The sequence below is a fragment of the Peromyscus leucopus genome, chromosome 4 (assembly GCF_004664715.2).
Source record: "Peromyscus leucopus breed LL Stock chromosome 4, UCI_PerLeu_2.1, whole genome shotgun sequence".
Taxonomy (NCBI): domain Eukaryota; kingdom Metazoa; phylum Chordata; class Mammalia; order Rodentia; family Cricetidae; genus Peromyscus; species Peromyscus leucopus.
Window position 1 is genome coordinate 53661846 of NC_051066.1, and position 21555 is coordinate 53683400.

At 44.6% G+C, this 21555-nt stretch overlaps 1 protein-coding gene across 1 annotated transcript; it reads left to right on the top strand.

Moving 5' to 3' along the window:
- The first annotated feature begins 1759 nt into the window (after positions 1-1759).
- Positions 1760-20458, top strand: Plekha3 (pleckstrin homology domain containing A3). The gene is made up of 8 exons (XM_028880591.2): positions 1760-2077; positions 6419-6535; positions 8054-8209; positions 10578-10714; positions 11161-11325; positions 14379-14422; positions 16533-16645; positions 19334-20458. The coding sequence occupies exons 1-8, from the start codon at positions 2038-2040 to the stop codon at positions 19456-19458; spliced, it is 897 nt and encodes a 298-aa protein (XP_028736424.1). The 5' UTR covers positions 1760-2037; the 3' UTR covers positions 19459-20458.
- The last annotated feature ends 1097 nt before the right edge of the window (positions 20459-21555 follow it).

Consider the following 21555-nt stretch of genomic DNA (forward strand, 5'->3'; position numbering starts at 1 on the left):
GATATTCTAGTAGCAATATGGCTATTATTTCTAGACGCAGGAGGCTTCTCAGGCCCCGATGGGTTTGGCAGGCACAGTGGTGGCAGGCGTTCTTGGAAGAAAGTGACAAATAGGGTCGCTGCTGTTCTTTGGATACTTTTGGGGAAGCCCTCGAAGGGCTTATGGGGGTCGCGGTCATGCATAAAAGGACTCCAGGGTCATTTCATGCATCTGTCACATGCCTCAGGACACAGTGGAGGGTCTCCAACAGCCCAAGCCTGGCATGGCAGAAGCTAGCTTGTGTTTCAGTCTCCCATCTCTTAGGGGGCCGCCCTTGACCTGAAACTTCCAGCAGAGCGAGAAAAGCTTTTTTTTTCTATGAGAATTCGGTCACATCAGACAGGAAATTGACTACTGAGCATTTTGTTCCAATCTCACGGCTAATAGGCAGGGGAGATTGGCCGAGTCTATTGATACATCCGCTTCTCCTTTTAGTATGAAAACCTTTCAAACAACACAAAAGTTGGATTTTACAATACCTGCTACGCTTAGACTATCGTTAATGAACTATATGCGATTTGTTGGATATCCATCTACCCATCAATTCGTCAAGGGGATATCTAGATTATCCCATTTAGTCAGCCTTCTCAGAGGGGGAAGTCAGGCATTTCCCTACCTCAATAGTGAGCCTGCTTTATCTGATTGTTTGGAATTTGCAAAACTTTCTAAATCTGAACATTACTGTCAAGTGGGTAAAAGTGTTGCTCTCTTTCAAGTGAGACTTTTTTAATTAAAAAATTTCACATTAAAAACAAATCTAAGGGCAAGCCTTTACTTAAAAACAAAACAAAAATACAAAGCTTGGTTCCATCTTAACATTTCTTTTCTTTCCTTTTTTTGTGACAGGGTTTCACTATGTTATCTTTGACTGGCCTGGAATTCACTATGTAGACCAGGCTGGCCTGGAACTCATAGAGATCGGACTGCTTCTACTTCCTGAATGCTGGTATTAAAGGTGTACATTTCAACATACAGCATGAAAGACATTAAGAGAAAATTTATGTGTTTGTGCATGTGTGTGTGTGCACGCGCGGATGTGTGTGTGCGTGCGACATGGCCCACGTGAAGAGGTCAAAGGACAATTTACAGAAGAGGGTTCTCTCCTATCACTATGTGGGTCCCCAGAATGGCACTTCAGGTCATCAAGCTTCCCAGGCAAGCGCTTTACCTGGAAACTTGCCACCCTCGCCAACCCTAGTTCCGTGTTTGGTATGAAGACCTCGTTGAAGGACCTCACCAGCCTGCGCACTACTTCTGTATCCCTCTTTCCCTTCCTTCTTATTAGAAAGGGTCTCACGCTGTAGCCCAGGCTGGCCTTTTGTCATTTTCTCTACAGAGCTGGGATTACAGGCCCTTGCCACTGCTGCCTGCTTTCCCTAACTTCTTACTTTCCCTGGGTATGATCACTGGAAGCGGGGCTTGGGGCTGGGGGTGGGATGAGCAGCTCTTGATTTTATTAAAAAAGATCAGAAAGAGGCGAGGCTAGGCCGCCGCCCAGGGCAGGATGACCCGGGAGTTTGTGCGCCGAGGGTCCGGATGCCGGGGAGCCGAGGACCCGGGGAGCCGGGGAGCGCCGAGCCGCCCCACGAGGGCGCGCGGCGCAGCCTCGGGCACGCGGCCGTCCCGGAGCCCCGCCGCCGGGGAGGGGTTTCGCGGGCCGAGCCGGCCCCTTTCATCCAGGAAGTGAAAGCGACGTCGGGGTCAATGAAAACAAACCGGGAGCCCGGGGGGAAGGAAGGCGGGCGCGCAGGAGGGCAGCGCCGGGGCTCGTGGAGCGGCGGCGGAGCGGGAGGGCGGCGGGCGCTGGGGTCGCCCCGGGGGTCGCCGCGCCCTTCCCGCTGGGGATGTCCGCGCCTCGCGGCCTCCGAGCAGCACGCGGCGCCCGCCGGCCGGGCCTCTGAGGGCCCCCGGGTCGGGGCGGAGGGCTGCGGGCCCGCGCCTCCGCAGCAGCGCGGCCGGCGCCGGGCCAGGAGGATGCGCGGCGCCGGGCTCTGAAGCATGGAGGGGGTTCTGTACAAGTGGACCAACTATCTCACAGGTACCCGGCGGGCGGCGCGGGGCTGTGGGCCACCGGGTCCTCGCTCGCCTCCTCTCGAGCCTCGGCACTCAGGTCCACTCCCGACCCTCCCCACTCTCTGCCCCTTGTTGGGGCCCATTCCGGGCCGCTCCGACGGGGAGTTCGAGACTGCTCACCATCCCGCGGATGGGACACGCACCAGACACCTGCATGGCATCACTTGTGCCTCAGCTCAGGAACAGAGTCCCTCTTCACCCTAAGTGTGCCGTTACAATCTCTGCTTTCGCATTTTGTGAATTGATGTGTGTGTGTATCACATCATTTCATTTAAAGATATGTTCTCTATATTCCTTTACGTTTTCTTACCACTGGTTTGAAAGTCCACTTGTTGATGTTGTCTGAGCTCATCAGGTGTGGTTTGGGAAGCTATTCTTAGAATGTTTTTAGGGGTTGGTTTTCAAGTGAGGTTTGGGAATCCGGGTAATTGTGAGACGTAGTGGAGGAAAGCGCATTTCAACACCATGGGAATGCGGGTCATTGTGAGGAATAATTGGAAATGCCACACAGAAGGAGCAGGCAAGTTTCACTGGTTGAGGTAGTTAGAAGAAATCTGTTTGTAGAGGAATGTGATCAGCCGCTGGAAACTGCCCCTGCCTGTGATATTGGAAGTGTAGCCTTTTCTTAAAAACACCTTAAACCCAAATCCTGTGATCTCTGCTATAACCAATACTTAAAGGCAAGTGTGGTATTCTTTCAGGATCCCGATTGGCCAAGGCCTGGGTGGTTAGCTATTTTGTCCCAGAGATACCTTCCAACTTCTGAATCTCATGATCTCACCAAACTAGAGTAGGACTGGCATCGGTAAGGGAAATTTGGGCAGTACTCAAATTCTTAGTCCCGAGGAGCAGTCTTTGACTTGCTGCCCACTTATTCTGCGCCAGATATTGAGCCCCGTCATCGTTCTGTGATGCACTGAACTCGTGTCTGCCTATCTTGTGGGAATCTGCAGGTTAAACCCTGTAAGGGCTAAATGCGTAGGCGTATCTGGCTAGAGCGGCTTAATATTTGTAATACGCTGATGGTTTCTGCTCAAACGAAAAAGCCAAATAACCATGTAATGGACACGTTTTTAACTGGAACCAGTAAGACATTAGGCAGATAGTTTTTCTAAGAGTTTTCATTTGGGCAGTTGTGAGCACAGATTGCTGGTTGAGGCATGTTAACACAGAGTCCCACAGCCTCTCTAAGCTTGGAGGTGCAAATACTTTTGAGCACTCTGTCTTTGGAGGTAATGCCAGAGGAGTCTTTTCTGCTTGGCCCAAAGCAATGGGCAGTTACTGCCACGAGTCCTAATTGAAGGGGAAATTTCACTTGGGGTGAAATGTGTTCTTGTGGGAGGTGTCCTCCTCTCTCGGCCTGGGTGCCAGCACATGCTGGGGTTTTAGTTTTTAGGGTGCATTTTAGCTTAACTTCTAGTAAGCATTGTAGAGTTGGCTGATGTGAAATCTTTGGTTTGGAATAATTCCGTTTAAAAGATGTAAAGTTGGCCCTGCAGTGTGTTTGTTTATTTTAGTATCTCTCGGGTTGGAAGGATGAGCAGCTGTTCACCCTGGCTGGTCTTTAAGGACTTCAGTGTAATGACAGTGTTCGTTCTGACTTTTCTTGGCTAGCATGTGTTTCCGTAACATTTAGTAGTTTGAGGAAACTGCTTGTTAAAGTAGAAATTGAAACAGGAAATAACCTACCAATCCTTTTCACTGTACTATGAAAGTGTGAACCAGTTAGGGAGAGTTAGATTGAGTATTTCTTCGAAAAGGTGGGTAGAGATAATTAACAGGCTTGATTAGGTGAATACACTCAACCACCTGACTTTCTCCGTTCCTGCAAATTCTAAATGGATCGTTTTTGCTCACAGTTTGCTTCCAGGAACTGTTGCATCATAATAATGCAATAATGCACAGTAATGCTTTTCGAAAACCAAACCTTACGTTACTGGCCTAGGTGGACCTGAGGTGGAAGCCTGTTTTTCCACCACCTCCTCTTTATAATTTGCCACAGTGAATTAGTACTTAGAAAAATAATATAGTCATTAATTCATTCTTTAAGTCATTGTAGACATACAGTAAAAAATTATTTTCATTGTATTTTCTTGCATAGGCTCGGCCAATGCTGTCCCCACAGCCTTTTTTACTTTTACATTATTGTACATTTTTCTAGACTTTCCTGATGAGTACTGTACTTAAATTACTTCCACTCTACTCTTCTCTTGTTTATTTGTATTTATTTATGTGTGTGTGTGTCTGTGAGTGAATGCATGGGTGCACCTCAAGCATTCACAGGTGGTTGTGAGCAGCCTGATGTGGGTGCTGGAACTGAACTTGGATCCTCTAGAAGAGCAGTGTGAGCTGTCAACGGCCTAGCAATCGCTCTAACCTTGAGAAACGCATCTGTCTTTTAAAAAGCACCTGTTGTACGCTGGGAATCGTTATGCAGTGAGGAACAAGATAATGTCCAAATACCAAAAGAGTTTTCCTCCTTTGGCAGCCCTCCCTAGGGAATGCAATGTTTACACAACTGTATTTTCCTGGGGCCTGAAGTTGGCTTGCTTTATCTTTCTGAACAGGTGGGTGTAACATCCCTCGTCTTCCTAAGCAAGGTATAGAAGGTAAAATTTAACCTGTTTGTGCCAACTCGGTGTCTTCCTGCTGTGATAAAATTTACTGAGAAAAGCAACTTAAGAAAGAGGGTCTGTTTGACTCACAGTTTAAGGCTATAATTCAGTCTTACTGGGAGGTCACAGAAGCAAAGGCAGTGACTTATGTCGTGTCTGAAGTCAGAAGAGAGCAATGAGTCCATGCTAGTGCACAGCTCTGTTTGCGTTTTGTATCATCCATTCTCCCCTGACCAGGAATAATCCTGCACACAATTAAGAAGGGTCTACACACTTCAATTAATGTAATCAAGACAGCCCACTTCAGGCCCACCTGGAAGATTTTGTCAACTTGATAACAGTAACCATAACACAACAGTGTTATTTCAAAAGTATCGGTGAACCCTAAGTTTTATGTCTTGTGTCAGTTTATAAGAAGGAGGTGTTCTGTCTTGGTACTGTCTGATCCTGGAAAAGGTGAACTGATGAATTAATTGGTCAGCAGCCTCTGGTCGCCATGTTTAATGGTGGCCTGTTTCCTTTAGACCGCTGACGCTGTATTGTGACTTAATAGTGACAGAAGGAGTAAGGACAGTCCCCCTGCTTCCAGCATGGTCACCGTGTTGTCAGGCGATGACCTGCTGTCTATTAGTACCGTGCTTGATAAGATTCCAGGGAACACGAGTCTGGCTTTCAAGAGGCATGAAGAGCAAAGCCGTCACCCCTGGTTACAGACTTTGTCTTGGAGCCAAGTCTGATGGGTGTATGCTTTAACTGCTGAGGAAATGTCAGTGAGCTGAGTGATTGAAGTGAGTAGCATTTCTGCCTTAGCATCAGAGAAGGGAATGGGGGGGGGGGATCTGCTCTTTCTACAGGCTGTCACGTCTGCGTAAGAAATGGGAATTTCTTTTTGCTTTCCTGCTGTTCAAGGGCATTTGCTTAAAGGTGGTGTCTTCTGCCAGGGGAGGAAGGCTACGTTGCATGCTTGAGCCTTGGTCCACTTGTTCAGGCCACTTGTTTTGAAGAAAGAATTTTGGAGACTTATTGGGATGAAAATATTTACTCTAGGTTAGCTGTCAAGAATGGTAACAGAACTGAGGCAAAACCTCTGTTTTCTGTTTTTTTTTTTTTTTTCCCCATTACGAGATGAGCAGCTTTAATCTGAAATGCTCCCAAACCCAAAGGTTTGTAAGTGCTGAAGGGACACTCACAAGTGGAACGTGCCACACCTGACTTCGTTCCTTAGGGCACAGTCAGAAACAAAACTATTATATAAAATTACTTGTAGGTGATGTGGCATGAACTTCATGTTTAGATTGGACCCCATTCTTCGTATTTCTCATTATGCATTTGCAAATCCAAAATCCAACATCTGAAACACTACTACTTCCAAACATTTTGGAGAAGAAATGATATTTCTCCATTATGATCTGTTCTCCTACATGAAAAGGGGCAGTTACGCTGTGCTTGGATGGAGCTGTGGTTGGGGCTGCATCTTTTGGGATGTTAAAGAGGAGGTTGTGAGTTAGAACAAAAATAGTCCTTTCTTATCTAGCCAAAGATCGCAGGACATTTTGGGCAAGTGTTGGCCATTAAAAATTTCACTGTGTGACTGTTTCTGAGAGTCCAGAATTAATGTGGCATGGCTGAAATCAGTTTTTTTATGAGGTAAAAATAATTTATTAACCTGTTTGGATTTCTGGCCTCCACAGGTTGGCAGCCTCGATGGTTTGTTCTGGATAATGGAATCCTGTCCTACTATGACTCACAGGATGATGTCTGCAAAGGGAGTAAAGGAAGTATAAAGATGGCAGTTTGTGAGATTAAAGGTGAGGAACCATGGGGTTCTAGAGTCTGCGTCAAATGAGGGAAATAAGTGTGTGCTGACCGTCTTCATATTTTCAGATCCTCTTTTTAAGGAATCAAGGATAGCGTTTAGCAGTATTAACAGTATTAACATTATTGATACTCCCCCCTCTAAATGTTTCCTGCATTGAAGCTTCTCATGCTTTTTCCTGTTGGACTTGATAGATCATTTCTTGCAGCGTCTAGATACTTTCTGTTTCACCCTCGTGGAAAGATTTCGGAAAGGTGGAAGCTGAGCTCTGTAGATGAAGCAGGCCATCTCTGTGGGGCCTTGATAAAGTGCAGAGTAGAAGTTAAAAGCTTGGCGACTTGCTGACTACAGCTGAGCGTTTGTGGGTAACACAGATGGCTTCCTTTCTTCCAAAAGGGGACTAATAGAGTAGTAGGTCATGGTCTGATTTTCCTGGAGATATGAAAACACACTTATTATGTGTGGTTGAGGTGTGTGGAGGAAGGTGGGTAGAATGAAATCAGATAAAATGATAATGAGGAGATTTCAATTCTTCAGGGCTGCTGAAAGGGACCCAAAACCGGAGGAGTTAATGTTTAGTCCCCTCCAGGCCTTTTTCCTGTCCTGTCACAGCTTGAGTACTTCAGTCCTGCATGAGGGCTTGCTCAAAGCCACCAAATACCCAGAGGCATCCTGTTGTCCTGTCTGTTTGCTTATTTGAGATTAATGCAGTGAGCTACATTTTCCAGGGCTAGAGTCTACTTTGGCATGTTTTTTGGTAATTGTAAGTAAGATAAGTCAAGGAGGGAAGAAAATTTTCTTCCTCCCTTCCTTCCTTCCTTCCTTCCTTCCTTCCTTCCTTCCTTCCTTCCTTCCTTCCTTCCTTCCTCCCTTCCTCCCTTCCTCCCCCTCCCCCTTTTCCTCCCTCCCTTCTTCCCTCCCTTCCTCCCTCCCTGTGTGTAGCCTAGGCTGGCCTGGAGAGCTTAGAAGAAAGTTTGAGATAGCCTAGTTTTTGTAGTGAGTTCCAGGCAGCCTCAGCTTCATAGTAAGACCTTGTCACAGGCAGACAGATTAATAAGCAAGTAAATGCCAAACAAATGAAAATTAAAGATCTGCTATAATCCACTTCCCTGTATTGAACTTGGTATTTAATTTCTCTGAGGAATGCTTTGTATTTGGGTTTAGTGATCTTGTTGGTGTGGCCCCCATCTACCTGCCCCTTCTCTCGGAAGTGATATTTTGGAAACATCATTTTTTAACTGTCTTTGCTCAGATGGCAGTGTTGAAACTCTAGTGTGAGTAAAGGTGAGTCGTCTGTTTTACTGTCATATGCTGGCATTGCTTTGGTACCATGGCCACCTTGGGTGTTAGGGAGAGGGTGGTTTCCACGGTGCCTCTGGGGCTTCTCAGAGAGTGGCCCTGATTGTGTCGTGTGTCCTGGTTTAAGTCTGTGCAGCGCCCACTACTACGTGGTGTGACCCCTCCAAATGCTTTGAGTCTGTAACTGTATTTCTTCTCTGTGTCATCACAGTCCACCCAGCGGACAACACAAGAATGGAACTGATCATTCCAGGGGAGCAGCATTTCTATATGAAAGCAGTAAATGCCGCCGAGAGACAGAGGTGGCTGGTCGCCCTGGGGAGCTCCAAAGCCTGTCTGACTGATGCTAGGACTGCGAAAGAGAAAGGTGATTTTCACGGGTTTCCTGTAATAACTAACGGCTTTCTAGGCATGAATGAGCCTGTCCGCTCTCCGTAAGTAACCAGAAGGAAATTAGTAATTTAGAAGACTGACATCAGTAGATCACCGTAGTAAGAACTGTGTAAACAACGTGAAGGTCTAAGTTTAGGAGAATCAGTTGGTAAACGAGTGCTTCGGTCAGCTGATACATTCTGAGGCCAGTAAAGTGTTTGCAAGGGAGTTTAGTGGTGTGGGAAACTGTGGTTAAGTGGCCATTGGTAAAGCAGGAGGACAAGGACCTGAGTTCAGCGCACAGCACTCATGTAAAGAGCCAGTCGGGGTGGCACGTGCTTATAATCCCAGCCCTGATGAGCTAGAGACCAGAGGATCCTGGGGCTCACTGGACAGCCAGCCCAGCTTAATTCTGGAGCTCCAGGTCAGTGAGAGACCCCATCTTAAAAAGGGGGACACTCTTCCAGAGGCTGACTCTTGAGCTTGTGCGTTTGTATACATGTATGATGCATATAAGGAATTTTTCAAAATTAAAAACAATATTAAGTTAGTTTAGTGAAAACTGCTGAATTACAGGTGATAGAAAATGCAAGAATTTATAATGTTATTCAGCTACATTAAAGAAATTATTGATAAAGTGTGGCTAAGATTAGGATAAGAAGTAGCCAAAAGATAGGCTCACTCCAAATTTCTAGAGATACCTGAGTAAACAAACAGATGTGGTGCCTGTACAGTGGAATATGATTCATCCTTAAGAGGGAAGGGAATTCCGGCACGTGCTACACGATAACTTTAATGACATGTCTGAGTAAAATAAGCCTGTCGAAAAAAGAGAAGCATTGATTGCACTCATTTCACATAATAGGATAATGAGATTTCTATAGACAGAAAGGAGAATGGACCCAAGTGGTTGATGCACACTCAGTTAGGATTCTGAGGCAGGAGGATTTTGAGTTTGAAGCTAGTTGTGGCTACATAATGAGACTGTCTAAATAGGTAGATAAAGTAGAAAGAAAAAAGAAAGTAGAAAGAAAAAAAAAAAAGAAAGTAAAATATTGGTTAGTGCCTACCTGGAGGAGGAATAGGTTAGTGTTTAGTGGGTACAGAGTTTCTGTCGGGAAAAATAAAAATTTATCTAGGTGGACAATGGTCATGGTTGCACAGCATTTGAATGTTCTTAATGTCACTGAACTGTTCACTTAAAAGAATAAATGCACGCGAGTGCGAGTGCGTGCACACACACACACACACACACACACACACACACACTCACACTTAATGGAATGGGCTGGAGAGGTGGCTCAGTTGAATGAAGTGCTTGAGAGCTGGAGTATAGACCCCAGAATCCACATAAAAAGAATCTTACCTCCTGATGGGTGCGGCTGCCTGCTGTGTGTGGCTAGAGCCTGCAGAGGCAAGCCAGCTAGCTAGACTGGCTGAAAGGGATGCTCCAGGCTGAGTGAGAGACCCTGCTTCCGTTAATAGTGAAAGAGCAGTCGAGGAGAGGCACCTGATGTCAGCCTTTGGCCTTGACCTCTGTGCACCTGTGTGTGCATGCTACCACACACATGTGCAACACCCTCTGTCCCCAAGAAGAGGAATGCACGTAAATTTGCCCAAGAATTGGTTTAGGTCAGTGCAGAGTGCTGCTCTGCTGTGTTTTCTGCCAGGAAGCAGCGCCCCTGGCCTGGCTCAGTCTCCTCTGAAGACCAGCATCTGCTATGTGGCCGCTGTTTTCCTTCCTCCGCAGCTTTTGTGTCTAAATGATAATGGCCAATGAACAGCTGAGATGCTGGCTGGATCCGTAGTTTGTCCAGAGTCACTAAGGAGAAGAAAAGTGAGCACTGCATTAAAAATTCCAAGAACAGTTAAATGCGAAAATGGAACCCAAAGGAAGAGAATTAATAGATGTTTCAAAGATTTCTCATCTCAAGCTGTAACACAGTTTGTGTTTGTTGCCTGTGTGCGTGTGTGCGTGTGTGCGTGTGTGCGTGAGCACGTGGACACGTGGAGGCCAGAGGCTTATCTTGGAAGTGCTCCTTGGCTGTTCTCCACCTTATTTTTCTAACAGGATCTTCAGCTGAACCTGGAGCTCAAGGATAGGGGTACACTAGCTGGCCAGTGAGCCCCCAGGGTCCTGGTGCCTTCACCTTCCCAGTGCTAGGGCTACAGACCACCACTGGGTCCAGCGTGTGTATGTGGGTTGTAAAGATCAACTTCGGTCCTCAGGTTTATGCATCAAACATGTTGTCGACTGAGCCGTTTCCTTAGCGTCTGTTGTCTGCTTCTAAAACGGTTGTTTTATTGTAGTAGCAAAGAATATGAAAATGATGTAATTGGATATTTATACGTGTTTCTTTTAGAAATAAGTGAGACCAGTGAATCTCTGAAAACCAAAATGTCTGAACTTCGCCTCTACTGTGACCTCCTAATGCAGCAGGTTCATACAATCCAGGAATTTGTTCACCACGACGAGAGTCATTCATCTCCCAGTGTAGAGGTACCACAAAGGGGTCCCGTTTGCTTGGGATCAGACTGCACCACGTACCGCCCTGGGGGTATCCTTCGCCACGCCATAGGATGACGGAAACGTCATCACAGAGTTCCATGCAGCTGTTCAGAGCTTCCTGCTCTGGCCTCCACAGGGCTGTCTGAAATCTGTCTCTGTGCTAGGGGCAAGCATCCAAGCAGCTGAGTCTCCAGGGAGTCAGGGCTTGTCTCTGCAGCCCCTCAGTAGTTTGAGATGAGGCTTAGGGAGAAGTGTTCTGGCCTCTATTCTCTGGGCCAGTTGCATGAGTACCGTGGATAACTTCTGGTTTGTTTTTTCTCGTAGTGATAAGGTCTTTAAATTTAAATTCAATTTAAATTTTTCACTTGATTCTCAGGATGTGCCTGATTTCATGGTTGAGTATGAGTCTGCTCAGTCTTTACTTGTGCTTTTTCCAGAACATGAATGAAGCCTCTTCCTTGCTTAGTGCCACCTGTAATACATTCATCACAACCCTTGAGGAATGTGTGAAGATAGCGAATGCCAAGTTTAAACCTGAGATGTTTCAACTGCCTCATCCGGATCCCTTGGTTTCTCCTGTGTCGCCTTCTCCTGTTCAGATGGTTGGGACTTCTTGTTTTTCTTCTAGGAATATAAATATATTTACATTAAATTAAAATGAATTGTTTTGTGGTGTGAGTGTATTGTGTGTGTTTGTGTTGTGTGTGTGTGGTGTGTGTGTGCTTGTGCATGTAGATTGGAGTTCATTGTCAGGTGTGTTCTGTTGCTCTCTTTCTATGCACACCACCATGCCTGTCTCCTTCCTTGTGTGAGGTTGCAGATGCACACTACCATGACCTCTTCCCTGTGTGAGGTTGCAGATGCACACCACCATGCCTGTCTCCTTCCCTGTGTGAGGTTGCAGATGCACACCACCATGCCTGTCTCCTTCCCTGTGTGAGGTTGCAGATGCACACCACCATGACCTCTCCTTTCCTGTGTGAGGTTGCAGATGCACACCACCACGCCTTCTCCTCTGTGTGAGGTTGCAGATGCTGATGATCTGAACTCAAATCTTTAGAGGCAGGCACTTTACTGACAAGCCACAGTCTCAGCCTCTCCTCTTCTTCTTTTTCTTGTAAGAGTGGAAGTGGGAAGTGGGGAGGGTGTAGTCCCCAGATTGAATTGCTTTTGTCTGCGCTGGTAACGGATCCTCTCAGCTGCGGAGCTCAGCACATGCAGTAACGCCTTGGTCTCTCCACGTGGAAGGGCCTGAGAATGGCCTGCCCTGCCTGTGTGTCCAGAAGGCGTTATATGTAGTGCGTCTGTGTTGCAGGAGAGGCACACCTGTGTGCTTGATAAAAGCTTTGTAATAGAGTGATGTTTGACTCTCAAGGGGTGCTGTTAATGTCCAGTGGGAACTGTCCTGCAGCCAGCATCTGTATTTGAATTCTGAGTAGGCAAGTTACTTCACTGCTCTGGTTCTTCACCTGTGGAATGTCTTCTGTGTCCGGAGGTCATTGTGAAGGATCTGAGCCATTTCGTGGGAGGTGCTTAATGTTAGCTTCTTGATTACTCTGCACACCAAGACCTCTTTGCTGGAGGTGGTGAACTCCCTGTGCTTTTCCTGCTCTTAAGTCTGCTCTGGCATGCCGTGAGGAGCCTCTGCTGAGATAAGGTTTGCGAGCATGGCGTGATTTTCCTTCAAGTATGCTCAGGAGCCTGTTGGTAGGAGGAGGCACGCACCTGGCTGTTTTCACCATTCCTGGATGAGCCTGGTGAGCAGAGGGCCCGGCTCACTCCTGTGTTCTCCCACCCACCCCAGGCAGTTCAGCTGTGCAGAGGGAGTAAGGGCAGGGCCTACGGTTATTTATTTAAGACTGTCTTCATCGATGAACGTTGGACTGATAGAGTCCGTAAAGTAAGGATTTTAGTCAGATGTACTAGGGAGATGTCCATTGATTCAGTGAAGGAGGTTTTTCTGTCTCAACCTAGCAAGGATCCTTTGCTAGGATTTCTCAGCACCTCTTTCATGCTGAGCATATTGTAGGGGCCAGAAGTGGGGTGTCAGATCCCTTGGGAACTGGGTTACAGGTGGTTGTGAGCTACTTGGTGTGGGTTCTGGGAAGCAAATTTGGGTCCTGTCTGTGAGCAGCATTCACACAAGCTGCCGAACGCTGAGCCGTCTCCCCAGTCCCTCAGAGGGTGAACAGTTCTAAGGGAAGTTACTGTGAAAGAGCATGTTAGTGTCGAGCTGCATCTTCATACCCATCCTGTAGCCTTTGGACTAGAAATACATGTTACTACTTCAGCTGGACTCCCGTCTGCTGGCAGCTGAACGTGCACATTCAGAAGGCATTTATACAGCATGGTAGATGTGGGCCCATGTATATAAAGCATGCTAAAACTTTAGTATGGACAGCGTCTCTGTCACCTCGTTAAGCTGAAATAACCGTTTTCCTTGGGCTGCCCTCTAGTTTTTGGTGGACAAGTTGGATCTTCTAGATTATGTTTTGTGTTACCATATTTATTATACATTCTGTTTTTTCCTTTTAACATCATGTCATTTCTTCTTTCGTAGTTCCAAGGCTTGGTCTTGCCTGTGTATGGTGGGCAAACGCTCCCTGAGCTTACATCCTCAGCCTGTTGGTTGCTTAAATAACTAACTGCTTTAGAAACCTATTTGAGGTTTAGGGTTTTTCTGAGTTCTTTAGAGACTAGACTTACTACTGTTGTGTAGCAGGAATCTTAGAAGGTGTTATTAATAAAATCAAACCTGAGGCCAGTTAGTGGGGTAAACACTGGAAGATCAGAGAGACAGAACAAGCCACAGCTAACCTCACCTGGCCAACTTCTCAGCTGATCTTGTTTCCTCAGACTGGAAGCCTCTGTGTCCTCATTTCGAACCAAATGGCTCTCAGCTGAACTGAGCTGCTCAAAACCTAAAAGCTTAACCAGCCAAATGCTTCTAGTTTCCGGTCCTCACGCCTTATATACCTTTCTGCTGTCTGCCATCACTCCCTGGGATTAAAGGCATGAGTCACCATGCTTGGCTGTATCCTTGAACACATGGATTTCTGCCTCTGGAATGCTAGGATTAAAGGCGTGTTCTACCACTGCCTAACTTCTATGTTTAATATTGTGGCTGTTCTGTCTCTGACTCCAGATAAGTTTATTAGGGTGCACAATATTTCGGGGAACACAATACCACCTCACTGTTGCCCTCCGTGAAAGCTGCACTCACAGGAAGCTGCCTGAGTAGGAGGGGCAGAGAGAAGCTTTATGGCCACATTCTACTCCTGCTCTTTAGAACATGGAGAAAAGGACATTTGTTAAGAGTGTTTTCTGGTTTGCTAGATACTCCTTTTTATTATTAAAAATGACTTAGATTAGTTATGTATATACTGTTCTTTATGCTTTATCATTAAGTAACACACACATAAATAATTAGAAGTTTAGTATTTTTTTCGGTATGTGTTGAGAAATTTTCAGTCAATAGTTGTTAGAAAGTTTGACGTTGTGTTTCGGTTGTTACTTGAGTCTGTAAGAGATAAATGTCTTGTCCAGGCATCTGTTTCTCTGAATCAGTTTGTGTTAATTATGATAATAAATTGGAGGTGCATTATTCTCTTTGACTAAACATTGAGCTAAGGTCTTTTCTTTTTTCCATTTCTAGATGAAGCGTTCCGCCAGCCACCCTGGTTCCTGCAGTTCAGAGAGGTAGACTCACCATTTCTTCTGACTAAATTCTGTCTGGATGATGCTTCCTTGGGGAGTTCTTCAGGCCCACGCCAGCCATTGTGGACGCCAGCTCTGTGGAGTAGGCCTGTTTGGTTTGGGTCCTCACAACAGCTTTCTGTGTATTGCTTATTAGTTCATGTGTCAGGGGCTGAGTTCAGAAAGGGCCGAGGAAAGGAAACTTACATGTCTGGATTAACGCAAAAGCTGGTGCCATGCCTGTTGTTGGGGCTTCTTAGGTTTTTGAAATCTGTCCAGAAATTCGTCCACAAGTGTGAGCCAGTGAGAAGGCTCAGTGGGCAAGTGTGCTTGCCACCAAGCAATACATTTTGCTTAAAAAAAAAAAAAAAAAAAAAAAATTAATGAAATAAATCAAGTGGCTAGAGAGAAATTTGTATTTGAGTGTTCACAACTGAGGACATTTTATCTCAGCTCTTTATAGTACCATGTGTTCATACTGGGCTGTCACTGAGAAAGAACTCACTCAAAGAGAGAAAGCCATATTCATATCAATACTGTAAAACATTCCCCTTCCAGGTGGGCCCTGCCAGTGTCCGAGCTCCTGGCGCCCTGTACGTCACTAGCATGCTCTTCTCGGTGCCTAGGCTTGTCCTCTTGTTCTTTGGAAAGTGAGGAAATTAATTTTCTTCAGCATCTCTCTCTATTCTATTAAGTACTGAGCCTTTTCCTCTGGTAATTACATAATCCTTGTTGAACTGATCTGCTCAGAGGAAACCAGTAATTTATATATCCCCAGCTCTGTCGGGGCCGAGAGCATTTTAACAGCTGAACTTTACAGAGCAGTGGAGCTCAGTCATTTGGCAGCAGACATTTATTTTGGTGATAGAAAGGCAAGGTTTCTAAGCTGTATTTTATCCTTTGTTCCTTGGACAATAGGTTTGAAAAGGCTAAGTAATATTTTTCTTTGATGTCTCATGGTTGTACAGTGATGTTGAGCTGTCTATCGTAAAGCAGAAGCCGAGGTGCTGTTAGGTGGTAGTGATCTGCTTTTGGGTTTGCATGTTTAGACTGGAAGGTGTTGGAGCCAGTAATCTTTTTTTTTTTTTTTTTGTGTGTGTGTGTGTTTTCGAGACAGGGTTTCTCTGTGTAGTTTTGGTGCCTGTCCTGGATCTCACTGTGTAGACCAGGCTAGCCTCGAACTCACAGAGATCCGCCTGGCGCTGCCTCCTGAGTGCTGGGATTAAAGGCGTGCGCCACCACCGCCTGGCCGGAGCCAGTACTCTTAACTGCTGAGCTATCTCTTCAGCTCCTAGACTGATTTTTTAAAAACACTTGTTTTGGTGACAGGGCCTTTTGTAGCACAGGCTGGCCTCAAAACTGGACATAGTCCAGCATGCCTCATCCTAATCCTTTTGCCTTGACCCCCTCAGTGCATGGAGGAAGGTGTGAGCCAGCAGGCCTGGTTAATGCAGGGCTGGGGTTCAGACTCAGGGCTTTGTAGCATACCCACTAGGCTCCATAGCCATGAGAATTGTTTTCCAGCCTCCATTTCACCATTTTTACCTTCTGTCTCTGCTGTCAGTGAGTTTACATCTGAACATTTCTAAACGCTTGGCATCCCCGTCCAGTCTGCTCTGTCGTCAGTAAAGGTTGACATTAGACATGGGCACTTGTGTAGCCTGTGACGATTCTCAGACATTTGCAAACAACTTCTGTCAATGGCCTCACTGGCCCCTCGTCCTAGAAGCATGTCTTCGGACTCCTCTCTCATTTAGAACATGGCCTCTGAGTTGCTGCCTGCCTTCCAGGCAGACCCAGTTGCCTGCACACTTCTCTCCTGAGTGAGTAGCATGTTGCTAACTACCATAAGAGATTCAGCGTCAGAAGAGTTTCTCGCTTGGTTTTTCAAGACAGGGTTTCTCTGTGTAGCCTGGACTGTGGTGGAATTCGCTCTGTAGACCAGGCTGATCTCAAACTCACAGAGATCCTCCTGCCTCTGCCTCCAGAGTGCTAGGATTGTAGGTGAGCACCATGCTTGGCCTTAAAGAGAAGCCATTTAAAAATCGCAGTCAAGAAAGGGTCTTTTCATTGTTCAATGCCCACAGCTTAAACCTTTTTATTTAACGTGCAGGAGCAGCTGCTCCATCAAAGAAGCGGCCTCCGCCCTTCACCGACCTCAGCGACGCCACAGAACCTACTCGGACACAGACTCCTGTAATGACGTGCCCCCTGAAGACCCAGAGAGTGAGTTCCACAGTTTCTGTCTCCTCGGCCACTTCAGCACAACTGCCCCAGGTTCTTGTAGTTTCTGGGACTGAAATACACTGTCATTGGAATACTATATATACTTTGCTCTTCAGTGAATTCCTCAGAGAGAAGTGAACCCCCAACAGCCCACAGCTGCTCATGCATTCTCTCCCCAATAGCTTTGTTATTCTGTTAAGAGGTGCTGGAGATCATTGGTAGATATTTTATCTTGGAGACATTTTTATTGACTATGTCTTTATCACCACTACGTTTCCATTTTAAAGTATTACAGAAAAATCATTACTTGTAGGTGGAATTCTAGAGGAAATAAAGGTAAAAAATCAGGAAATCAGCTATGCTAAATTACTTATCTGCCTTAAAATGGCTAAAGAAAGTAATCTTGTGTGGTTTTGACAACACTGATGCCTGTACCTTCCTCCCTTGTTTCAGAGGCAGCTGACTGTCATTTCAGGAGAGTCTAGGGATTTCTGTTAAGATTTGTGCTTTTCTCTAAGGAGCAGGGTCTTTCACAGTGTGTCAGAGTGTAACTCATTTGATTGCAAGGACCGTGGTTTCCAGGGAACACAGATGTCATCTTAGGCTGACATCTCAGTGAATAGACTGTCACCTGTTAGAGTCCTTACCTCCCATGGAGCGTGTGGGAGAGTTCACTGGGATGTGGATCTGATTTCCCTGCCGAAATGGCACCATTCATGGTGGTTTGTGTCTCCAGACAGCCAGGTCATAGAGTGAGATGAGCCAGCGGTGGTAGCTTTTCCTTACCTACCTAGACTCTTAGGCAGGCTCTGTTGGAGGAGGATGTGGTCTTGCTGCCAATGCAGCTGATTCCAAACACAGCCGTTGGCCACTTTCAAATGCATTTTTTAAAATTTACTTTTTCTTCTTTGAAATTATTCGCCGTGTGAAGCATGTGTGGATTTACATGTGTGAGGCAGGGCAGGGCATGGTTGAGTTGGTAATCTTACATTACTCTTTGCTTGCTTTCTTTTTTGGGAGAAGGGACATGTTTTGAGACAGGGTTTCTCTGTGTAGCCCTGGCTGTCTTGAACTTGCTCTGTAGACCAGGCTGGCTTCCAACGCCTAGAGATCCACCTGCCTCTGCCTCCCTGCTGGGATTAAAGGTGTGTGCTACCTTGCTTGTCTTTCACTTTCTTTTTGAGGCAGGGCCTCTAATCAAACCCAGAGCTAGCAAATAGGGCTAATCTCAGTAGCCGGCTGGTTCTTCTTACTTAGGAAGCAAGCGGTTTATCTGCAGGCCGAGATCTCCTTAGCCTATGTTTGTTTTCTGTATAACTCTGGCTGGCTTGGAACCTGTGCTGTAGACTACGCTAATCTTGAACTTTTGGTGTTCCTTCTCCTACCTCCCCAGTGTTGAGATTACAGGCATGCATTACCATACCTGACTTATTTTCAGGTATTTAGTAGGCAAAGACATTCACTAACTTAGTTGTTAGGACTATTTCAAACATGTCACACATACATTCACACATTTATACATATGTCTCAGTTTGCCATAAAGTCTCTGAATTGGCAAGGTGAAAAGTGTCATCCTTAAATTTCTTTCTGTTTAATGGTTTAGTTGACAAATCAGAGAATTAGTGTATTTTACATATTAGTGTATTATATTAGTTTATTAGTATTAGGCATATTGCAATCATTAGTTGGCAAATTATTTGAGACAGTATCGTGTAGCCCAGGTTGGTCTTGAATTGAACTCTGTGCACTGGAGGTTGACTGAATTCCTGATCTTCCTGCTTCTGCCTCCTGACTGCTGGGATCACAGACTGAAGCACACCATGCCTGATTTATTCTGAACCCAGGGCCTCCTGAGTGTTGTCTGCCACTGAGCTCCCACTCTGGTCCAGCCAAAACTTGTTACCTGACAATACTCTTCTTGTAAGGTGCTTTTGGTTTTGAAAATTTGCTTTTGAAGTTCAGAAAAGTAAAACAATACCAGGTGTGGTGGCTCTTGGGAGGTGGATTGTTGTGAGTTTGAGGTTGGTTGGGGGTGTATCCTGAGTTCTAGGCCACCCTACCCTAGGCTGTAGACTGAGACGTTGTTGTTTCAAAGCAGGAAGCCTAAGAAAGTAAGTAAATAAATAAATACAATAAAAGAAAACCAAGGGGTAGGGGAGCCTTGGTAAATTCAAGTAGCCTGTGGAAGTATAACTGCTCTGGATTGGGATGCTACTAGGCTTAGCTTCACTGGCAGCTGTGAGCCATGTGGAAAGGAGAACTTCCCACATAAGAAGTCTTGCTAGCTTTGCTCAGAAAGGCTCCGTTCTGCGACTAAAGTGTGATCTTGGAAAAATCACATAATGTTTTTTGGGTCTTTGTTTATAGGAAGTTACTAACAGCATAAGACCATCAGGCTGAAAAAGCAGTAGCTTGGTTGATGGCATGTATGTGCCAACCTTGCTTCTGACAGTGTCCAAAACAAATCCCTGCCTCTGCTAATGACATCGTTTCTCTCAGGGACACTGAAGTTTCTCCTAACAACTCTCAATGGTAGGAAAACGAGTTTCTCTGTCAAATGAGCAAAAGGCTATTAGGAAACTGGTAGAATTTTGTTTCTCTGAACAGACCCGAGATGTTCTTTCACATCTGGAGTCAGCCTGGAGTCAGCAGTGCTTAGATGTTTAACTTGCCAATCACTTTTCACAGGACCTCTTCACTGTTCAGGAAACACCCTTAATGGAGATTTGGCCTCAGCAACCATTCCTGAAGAAAGCAGACTCATGGCCACGACACAATCTGAATCTGAAGAACCTCTTCCATCCTTCTCTTGAGGAAACGGACACATCCAACCTCCTCTGAGTGTTGCTATGCAAAAGCTGCTGTATTAAACTTGTTCTGGGGTAGCTTCCCCTCCTTAGGATTTCTCTGCACTTTATAGAATATTGTAAACAAACAACCCACATACTTTTGAAGTGTATTTTATCTTTCTATAGTTTACTTGCAAGAGTATTTTCCTAATGACTTCACAGTATGAATGTGCATCTTTTCTTTTTTTTTTTTTTTAAACAAATGATGGTGTAACATTTTGACATCCATAAGGACAAATGTAGATATTTTTCTAAAAAACTGTGAGGGACTGACGGCTTGGTCAGTGTGTATTGTAGTATATAAACATGAAATCTCGCCAGGTTTGTTTGACAGAAATGTGATAGATGTAACTTGTGCCATGGACCAAAAGGTCACGTCACCCCAGCTTCAAATTAATTACCATAGCAGCTTGATGGTGATTGGATCACATTCCTTTAAGCAAAAAAGCAAACACTTAATATTCTAAAGGTCTTTAGCCCAAATGCCATGACATATTGAACATTTAAAAAAGGAATCAGACTCTGCTGTCCTTCATATGTGAAGTTGACACTACTGATTTGTCAATATCAGACATCAGGTTACAGTGTTTAATTTTTATTTATTTATTTTCTTACTGCATCAGAAGATGATTATGTCCTAACTTTTATGATCTCCCCAACTTAAAATGTATATGCATTGTTGTTATTTACATTGTTTTAAGCAAGGCAAATGTCTCAGTGACCTTGTTCACTTACACCAGAGAAATAAATGGCTTTCAATGGAAGAGGATTTTAGTGCTTTTTTTTTAAAAAAGTAGGCATTAAGCTGCTGTTGTAAGATTTGCTGTATGATCTGCAGCTCTTTGGCATACCTAGAGACATTTTTAATTTATAAATATTTATACAAAAGAAGTAATCCTGTCAAGATGACTGTTCTATATCACTTGAGAATGGCATTATTTAATTAAAGGACAATTTGCATTTTTTGGTGGTGCCTGTCATATCTATTATCAGTGTTTGCCCTGTAATGTGTTTTTCTTTTAAGTCACTTTGGGGTGATGGTCTTATCCCCAGAGCTTGAATGAGCAGCACTTTACCAAAAATTGGCTTCGTGTTTTTAAGTTAATCATATTTAATAAGTATGTGGTTTTTACATTCAAATTCATCATCTAATACATTGTATCTTTTACATTCATTAATAGATATTAATGAATTAGATATACTGTCTAGTCTTTATTAAATGCCTTTAGTGTTCTTTATTGGTTTTTATTTTGTTTGAGTGTTCAGGCCTAAGGTGAACATATATCAATCATATATTTAGCTTATATATCCTATTAGTTTAGATGGATGGTAGCCAAATATTTTATATTTACTAAAATAAGTCTGTACTTTTGCCTAAGTTTAAAGTGATTATACACATTAGTATATATTTCATTTAACTGCTTCTAAAAGTGCTCGTCATTTAAAATGGCAAATGGTCATTAGATCATTCTTTTGTTCAGTGGAATCAGCCCTCTTGTAACTTGTATTTCATATATTCAATTTGGAAAAATTCGGTGATGTAGTAAGTTTTCATACTGATTAGGCGGTCAGTCTCTCTTCTTTTAAACCATACGAACTTGCAGACTGTAGTCTACTGATAGTTTTTCTGGAGGTGTTTCCCCATGATGGCGACAGGTTTATAATGAAAGTACTAAAATAAGCTTTTGAAGTTGTAGGAAAATAGGAAGTTCCATTTTCTATTGCTTTACCCAAGTAGACAAGTTTGTGAATGATTCCTTTGTAACTATTTTAAGAACAGGATGTTTTTAGTTTGCATTCTGCCCACTCAGCATATACATACTTGAAGCAGGAGCTTTGGTAGGTACACCATCTCCCTGAAAACGCGGCCTTGGAGTCCTTTATCCTGGCCCCACACACTTGTGGGATGAGTTTTTTGAGGGCATATATCTTGATTTATATGTAGATGTTCAATTTTTTTTTTTTTTTTTTCTTTTCGAGACAGGGTTTCTCTGTGTAGTTTTGGTACTTGTCTGTAGACCAGGCTGGCTTCGAACTCACAGAGATCCGCCTGGCTCTGCC

Excerpts from the sequence above, each read along its gene's own strand:
- Plekha3 (XM_028880591.2), top strand. The coding sequence starts at position 2,038 with ATGGAGGGGGTTCTGTACAAGTGGACCAACTATCTCACAG. Across the intron at positions 10,715-11,160 it reads ATTCATCTCCCAGTGTAGAG|AACATGAATGAAGCCTCTTC; the intron begins GTACCACAAAGG and ends TGCTTTTTCCAG. Across the intron at positions 14,423-16,532 it reads GGTTCCTGCAGTTCAGAGAG|GAGCAGCTGCTCCATCAAAG; the intron begins GTAGACTCACCA and ends TTTAACGTGCAG.